Below are 6937 nucleotides of genomic sequence, written 5' to 3'. Positions count from 1 at the left end.
TTTGTCGGGTCTCATTTTCGGAGAGAGAGAAGCTCGAAGCTCCTCCTCAATGGATCTTCCCGAGTGTTTCTAGCAGCACGAGAAAAGGTCGAAGTCTTGGATTCATTTCCTGATTGGATTCTCTGGTTTGTCGATGATGCACGGTTACTTCCTGTTCCCACTCCGCCACTTGAAGTGACCAGACGGCTAGATGATCGACTAATATCGCTCGGTCCACAAGCGGAACTTGGACGAGAACTTGAAGCAATTGCTCTCCTTGATGAGCTTCCGTATCTCGAGGAACTACGTAATCTTTCCGAGTCACCACCACCGTGCTGTGATAGTATTACAGTTGAGTCAACCTAGCGAGGGATGGCATACTCCTAGGAGTCTGATCAAACAAAACAAAAAACGGATTTTTACCGAACGCTTGGACAAAGGTCCATCATCGGAGTTTCTCGAGCGATCACGCGGAGTAGAAGTTGTCGGATGCCTTCTAGAGAAAGCCTCAACCGCACCACCTGAGAAACGGTTCTCGCGGATTTCCTTTCCTGCAAAATTTCAAAAGATATAGTAACAAACAACTCAACTTAGCGCGGGAATTTGGTTTGAGATTTCAAACAGAGTGGAAACTTACCAGCAGTCCTCTCTTGTTTCTCGAGAGAAGGTCCTGCAGCAGTTAACCCCTGTTTTCCACTTGTATGATGATTCTTAAACAAAAATAAAATATATTTTACATCTCTATATGCTTGAAATAGAGAGAAACTCAAGAACCAACAGAGAAATCAGAGTGAATTATACCCGTGTCCGTGGACTAGAACCAGAGCTGGAACCGATCTGAGGATACTTCAGAACTGTCCAGTCGAATACATAGTCAAACTGATAACCTGCCGCCATTAAGAAAGAAAATAAGAATTTAAAATCGAGATTATATATGCTTGAATGAATAAAAAATATATGCGATATGAACCTTCTCGAATAAACAAGTCCCGGAATAGCCTCTTAAGGTAAGAGTAATCAGGTTTGTCATCAAACCTTAGAGACCGGCAGTAACGGAAATACGAAACAAACTCAGTCGGTTGATTTTTACACAATACCTGTTCTTCACATCAATCAATGCTTAACTCATCAAAGCTAAAAAATAAGATAATGATCACAATACCCTGAAGCTAAATGTTGAATTTCTCGATACCTCTATAGGAGTTGCTACTTTCTTCTCACTAATTCTGTCATACTTCTGCTTCTTTGTCCCAGCTTTTAATCCTTGCCAGGGTAAGCTGAAGGAAATAACATAATGAGAAAAAACTATTCCAACATTTGTTGGAAAGAGGTACCAAAACTGAGAATGAAGATCGCAGAAGAAAGTCTAAAGATCTGTATGGAGGAAGCTGTAGAGAGTCTTACCTCCCTTTAAGGAAATACATAAGCACATAACCAAGAGACTCCAAATCATCCCTTCGACTTTGTTCTTTAGAGACACCAGTAAGAGAGATATTTCTTTATCAGATTCGAATATACAAAGTTTGGAAATTTAATCTTATTGGAAAAAAATGCTTACCAACTCCAAGGTGAGTGTTCACACTTGCATACCGAGCTGTTCCAGTGAGGTTTTTGTGTTCTCTGCCCCCAAAGTTCGATATGAACTTTTTCGCTACATATATATCAAATATCAGTCAGGACAGGGAAAAGGAATATAACCTTTACCTGTATGGAATGTGGCTGTGAGTCAGAAGGTCTCTGTATTTCTTCCCCAGACCAAAGTCGATGATATACACCTAAAGTACAGAAATAATCAAGACGTTAAACCATCTAGGATGTTTTTAAATCTGACCATAACTATGCATCGATGATATAAAAATCATAATAAAGAAAACAAGTCAAAACTTTGCTTCTAAGAAGTTCATAATAAAGAGCAGTCAGACAATTTTCCCGAGATGGCACCTGATTTGCTTTGCGCCCAAGGCCCATTAAAAAGTTGTCGGGTTTAATATCACGGTGAAGGAAGCCTCTAGAATGCATAAACTCGACTCTGGTAATCTGAAACCGTTGGAAGGTTGTTAACAACATTAAACACAGTTCTCGGTTACGGATGAAGACATGTTATTCAAACCAAGGAAAAAAAAAAAAGAACAAGAAGATACTACTGACCAGCTGATCGGCAAGCATGAGAACGGTTTTTAAAGAGAGTTTTCTGTTACAATAGTTAAACAAGTCTTCAAGACTAGGACCTAGAAGGTCAATAACCATAACATTGAACTCCCCTTCAACTCCATACCACTTGAGGTTAGGAACACCAGCTTGAACAAAAGTAAAAAAACAAGCAATTTTTGAGGATGAAATAAAATTGGAACAAGAACATATACACTGTTGAGATGAAGAAGGAGACTTACTTCCTCCTTGAAGCAGCATATACAACTTGGACTCATAGTGGAGTTGGGGATGCTTAGTTTTCACAGATTCCTGAGAACGGAATTGAGAGACGAGAAGAAGAATGAAAATAGCAACAAAGCAAAAAATCAAATGGGGCTAGAAGAAGAAGGGAAGTCTATCAAAAACAATTATCAAAGTCTTACCAGCTTGACAGCAACTTCTTCTCCAGTTTGAACATTTACACCTGCAAGTGATCAAGCAAGATAAACAAAAAAAACAACCAGAAATATTTACATAGAAGAAATTGAGAGTAAACATCCTGATTGTTGTTGTTTGATGTAGTAGAGTTACCTAGATAAAGCTCTCCAAATGAACCGCTACCAATTTTCCTCCCAAGTTTAAATTTTCCACCAAAGACAAGATCCATATTGTAATGTTGTACTTCTTCAACAAAACAATCAAATCTCTAAAAGCAAACCAAAGAAAAAACCAAACTTTTTCAAACACAAAAAAAAATCGAACAAAACCCTTTTGTTTCTCAAAAACACGGCCCTGGAATCGTCTTCTAATCGGAATCAAACCTTTTTGAAGTGACAACTCTCAGATTCTCGAAATCGACGACACCCAAAACAAAAGAAAAAAAGGAAACTTTCAAAGATTTCAGTAATCAAAAAACGAGGGGCTGCAAAGACAAAAAAAAAAAAAAAAGCCCTCATGGGAGAGAGGGGGGATGGGGAATCAGAAATAGAATCGAACCATTAAAATCAGAGATGAATCAGGGAACCGTCTTCTTCTTTCTTTCTTACCAATTGACAGTTCATCATCATAATCTCAGGGTCCCCTCTCCCCCACCCGATTGCCAATTTTTAGCCAATCCCTCCCACATTCATTCATTCATTCATTCATTCATTCACACACATTAAAAAAAAAAAAAAAAACGTAAACCTTTTTAGACCCAAAAATGTCGACTTCTTTCTATTTTGAACAATAATAATAGTAAGAGATAGAAGACATTAAGAAAGAAGTTAGGATTTAGGAATACCTAAAGAATCGTAAAGATACGATTTTTTTTTCTTTTTGGGGATGATGACATTTGTCCGTTTGTCTTCTTTCTTTTTGGTTTTATCACTCAATTATTCCATCCATTTTCAACAGAATTTCATACTTTTTTTTTTTTTTTAACGTCACATAAAAATTTCATTGTTTTTTTTTTTTAACAGCTTTCTATTGGTTATTTTAAGAGAGAATGCCATGTGAATATCTCTATCTGAACAACTTTAAATAAATATATGGATAACGAGTAACAAATAGGCATTCCAATTTAAATTTGCAATACTCAATTTGGGCACAACAACTGCATGCCCCATCTGTGTTGTCGTTACATGGATTTCAAAGCGGGAAACAATATAAGAGTCTCATGCGTGGACAAAACAATATCATAAATCTCGTATGTTCCTTATTAGATAATAGTGTTTTAAAACAATCAATTTTTCTTTTTTTTTTTGGTATAAACATCTTAAATTTATATAGTTTGCTTCTCAAATTAAGTGGGATTAAAAACATTTGTTATCTATTACTGTTTTTTCCTTTTCTTTTTCCTACCACCTGTATATGTGATTACATTAATACTCCATGTATTGCAATTTACAAATTAGGATTAACAAAAAAATATATAGAAGATATAAAAAAAAAAAAAAAGAAGAAGAATAGTTTTATTCTCTGTATTCGGCATTTGTCTCCAACTCGATTCGGTTTACTTTTAGTTTAATTACTCAGAGTCTGGACGTCTCAGGTTGGGTTCCATTCCACGAGGCGTCGGGTTCGAGAAGCTCCTGTTAATGGTCTGTTGCTCCGAACCACCTGACGACGACGACTCCTCCTCCTCCGATTCGCTCTCTATAATTATATATTGTTACAAACCGATTCTTATATTATGAATACAAAGGATTATATGATATAGACAACTATAACGTTTTAGCTATCTTTGCAAAGGAGGAATAATTAATGGGAGATTTTTTCACGTACCGAATAGTGACTTAACCGATGGTCTCTTTGGTTTTGTCTCTTTCCTCTTTAGTTCGGCTGGAGTACATATGTAAACCGGGAATGTTGGAGTTTTGTTGCTCATATCGAATTATCTAAAAGCATTTCATATACATATATACTTAGAAAGGATGAAGATAAAATTACCTATACCGGGGACTTGATAATCGTTGACGATTTCGAAGTTTTTGTATGTGTAGCCGACAAAATTTATGTCTTTTGAAGATAACATCTAGCGGATCAACAACATAAAGGGGAAAGAGTGTGAATGAAGTTACAATTTTTTTTGTTGTACGTACGTAGTAGAAAAAGGTAATTAACTCGACTTACTTTTCTCCATGGCCCTGTTCTACAGGGTGCTTGAGTTTGATTATCTTCCTAAACATTCATTCAAATAAATCAATTTATCAAGGAAATTGATATACATACAGCAATTAGGAGAATAATTAGAGCTTAAAAAAAGGTGAAAAGATATAAATCAAACCTGATCGAACTTCTCAAAGTTTTGAGTATCCAAATCGTCGTTGACCTCGGGAATAAACGCAGCTTCCGTTTGGTAAATCTTTTCCCATTCTACACCTTCGAACCAAGGATGTGTCTGCATGTGACATCTTGTGAATTGGATCAACTCGACTAATTATGGGTTTTAAAACTCTTAACTATAACTATTGTTATTTTTACTACATTAAAAAAAAAGAAAAAAAAAAGAATTGAAGAGATAGATACCTTAATTTGGGAGGCACCAGTAGAGCCTAATCGTTCGTTAACGCTACACAAAAGCTTACCAATAAGATCCCTTGCCGCTCGTGATAGCCTTGCTTCTTCAGGGAACTTCAAATGTGTTTTCCAATTCACTATCTGTTTTTTTTTTACATGTATACATTATACTGTAGCTAATTAATACAGAATGTTCATTGAAAAAAACAAAAAAAAAAAAAAAGTCAAAGAGTAATTAATTTTTTTCAAAATTATGTGAACCTTTCTACAAGTAGACATTGGGTCGTCGGCGTAAAAGGGTGGATACCCAACAAGCATCTCGTACATTATAGCTCCAAGTGACCACCTGAATGATTATTTATAACTTAATTTGTAAATGACTTTGAATGTATTTAATTTCTTGTTAACAAATAAAAAGGAGACAAGTGTGTACGGTACCAATCACATTCCATGCCGTATCCTTTCTTTAACAAGACTTCAGGTGCAATGTAGTCTGGTGTACCAACGGTTGAGTAAGCCTGTAAGTGTTACACATTACCAACAACAACTACTTCAAATTAGAGATATATATATTGATATAAAACCGATTATGAATCGAAACTGAAATTAACCATACTAATCCGTCGGAGTGTACATACAAGCATTCTTCGATTCTTCTGCCAATGTTGCAATTGTTCTTGCTGCGAACGTCTAGGAGCGGTTGACGCACTCTCTTCCTTCTCTGAACCTCCTCCGCTACCCGAATTGCCTACCAAGAAATCTTCTCCTTCAATAACACTACAATCCAATGGCTTACATAGTCCAAAATCAGACAACCTCAAATGTCCATGTCTATCAAGCAACAAGTTATCCGGCTTTATGTCCCTGCCAAAAAGAAAAAGAAAAAACATCCCAAATTAATAAAACACATTTTTCTTTGTGATCTGTAATGACTAACAAGATCCAACCTGTGGATATAGTTGCGTTTATGGATAGATTCGATAGCCAAAACAGCTTCAGCGACATAGAACCTAGCTTCATCTTCACTTAAGGTGTCTTTCCTCATCAGAAGTGTCATCATATCGCCTCCGGGCAAATACTCCATGATCAGGTAAAGATACTCGTTGTCTTGAAAAGAGCAGTAAAGCTTCACTATACAGTAACTGTCTACTTCTGCCAATAGATTCCTCTCTGCTCTTACATGCTCTACCTAACAGAGAAAAAAAATTCAAAACTTTTTTAAAAAAACTGAGTATAACTCCAAAAAAGAGAGCGAGGTGTGGAATTATTATAAAAATGTGTAACCTGGCCTCGGCGAAGCATTTCTGATTTCTTGAGTTTCTTCATAGCAAAAACATGACCTGTGTTCTTCTCTCTAACAACTCGAACCTCTCCAAACGCACCTTTACCGATCATAGTTAGGAGTTCGAAATCATCAGCACCCATTTTATGCCTTTGGAGTCTCATGTACTCTGTTTCTTTCTTCTCAAGAAACTTTATAAGATTGTTTTGATCTTCTTCACATACATCTGCATCTGCTAGCTTCTTCTCTAGCGTTGTTCGTCTGCCAAAGTTAAAACTTTATTATACATGAAGACTCCGATATGTCTTACAGAGAAAAAATAGCGTAAACTTAGCACCCAATTTTTTGCTCTTTATTCTCGTTATAAAAGAATATATACCTTTCTTTCCTCTCGTTGAGGTTCTTCATCTGTTCCTTATAATGATTCTCGATGTATTGCTTCGCTGCAGCAACTTTTTGTTTGGTTGTATTAGAGAGTGCTTCTCCTCCGTCTCCGCCTAGTGGTGGAAGTTTCGACGTCGTTTCTGTTTCGTCTCCTCCGTCGGG

The 6937-nt window shown here is 36.5% G+C and overlaps 2 protein-coding genes across 4 annotated transcripts in view; both read right to left on the bottom strand.

Moving 5' to 3' along the window:
* LOC104761378 (casein kinase 1-like protein 9) lies at window positions 1–3382 on the bottom strand. Of its 2 annotated transcripts, none has more exons than XM_010484471.2 (14): window positions 2701–3382; window positions 2553–2593; window positions 2370–2439; window positions 2128–2276; window positions 1921–2016; window positions 1684–1754; window positions 1538–1599; window positions 1384–1447; window positions 1172–1256; window positions 950–1076; window positions 781–866; window positions 617–665; window positions 403–530; window positions 1–314 (listed from the first exon to the last, which is right to left on the bottom strand). In XM_010484471.2, the coding sequence occupies exons 1-14, from the start codon at window positions 2774–2776 to the stop codon at window positions 12–14; spliced, it is 1407 nt and encodes a 468-aa protein (XP_010482773.1). In that variant the 5' UTR covers window positions 2777–3382; the 3' UTR covers window positions 1–11. The 2 variants fall into 2 exon arrangements, with proteins under 2 accessions (XP_010482773.1, XP_010482763.1); XM_010484461.2 differs by having other exon boundaries at window positions 617–689; window positions 2701–3374.
* LOC104761368 (serine/threonine-protein kinase tricorner-like) overlaps window positions 3903–6937 on the bottom strand; it is a 4387-nt gene continuing 1352 nt past the window's right edge. Inside the window, exons 3-14 of one of the 2 annotated variants that reach the window (XM_019243162.1) lie at window positions 6771–6888; window positions 6394–6652; window positions 6057–6298; window positions 5748–5973; window positions 5548–5627; window positions 5371–5455; window positions 5119–5250; window positions 4877–4990; window positions 4723–4770; window positions 4540–4624; window positions 4375–4431; window positions 3903–4245 (exon numbers count right to left, since the gene is read on the bottom strand). In XM_019243162.1, coding sequence (XP_019098707.1) covers window positions 4118–4245; window positions 4375–4431; window positions 4540–4624; window positions 4723–4770; window positions 4877–4990; window positions 5119–5250; window positions 5371–5455; window positions 5548–5627; window positions 5748–5973; window positions 6057–6298; window positions 6394–6652; window positions 6771–6888 — 1574 coding nt within the window. In that variant the 3' untranslated portion in view covers window positions 3903–4117. Of the gene's footprint in view, window positions 4246–4374; window positions 4432–4539; window positions 4625–4722; window positions 4771–4876; window positions 4991–5118; window positions 5251–5370; window positions 5456–5547; window positions 5628–5747; window positions 5974–6056; window positions 6299–6393; window positions 6653–6770; window positions 6926–6937 lie in introns of those variants that run through there. The other variant, XM_019243159.1, reaches the window with a different exon arrangement.

The sequence above is a fragment of the Camelina sativa genome, chromosome 3, assembly GCF_000633955.1.
Source record: "Camelina sativa cultivar DH55 chromosome 3, Cs, whole genome shotgun sequence".
NCBI lineage: Eukaryota > Viridiplantae > Streptophyta > Magnoliopsida > Brassicales > Brassicaceae > Camelina > Camelina sativa.
The sequence above is the reverse complement of the archived record's forward strand: the minus strand, read 5'-3'. Positions and strand labels throughout refer to the sequence as shown.

Bases quoted from the DNA above. Each gene is read 5' to 3' on its own strand.
- LOC104761378 (XM_010484461.2), bottom strand. From the start codon at position 2,776: ATGGATCTTGTCTTTGGTGGAAAATTTAAACTTGGGAGGAAAATTGGT. The intron at 2,594-2,700 runs GTAACTCTACTA...GATCACTTGCAG, and splicing joins ATTTGGAGAGCTTTATCTAG to GTGTAAATGTTCAAACTGGA. The intron at 1,448-1,537 runs GTAAGCATTTTT...GTGTCTCTAAAG, and splicing joins GAACACTCACCTTGGAGTTG to AACAAAGTCGAAGGGATGAT.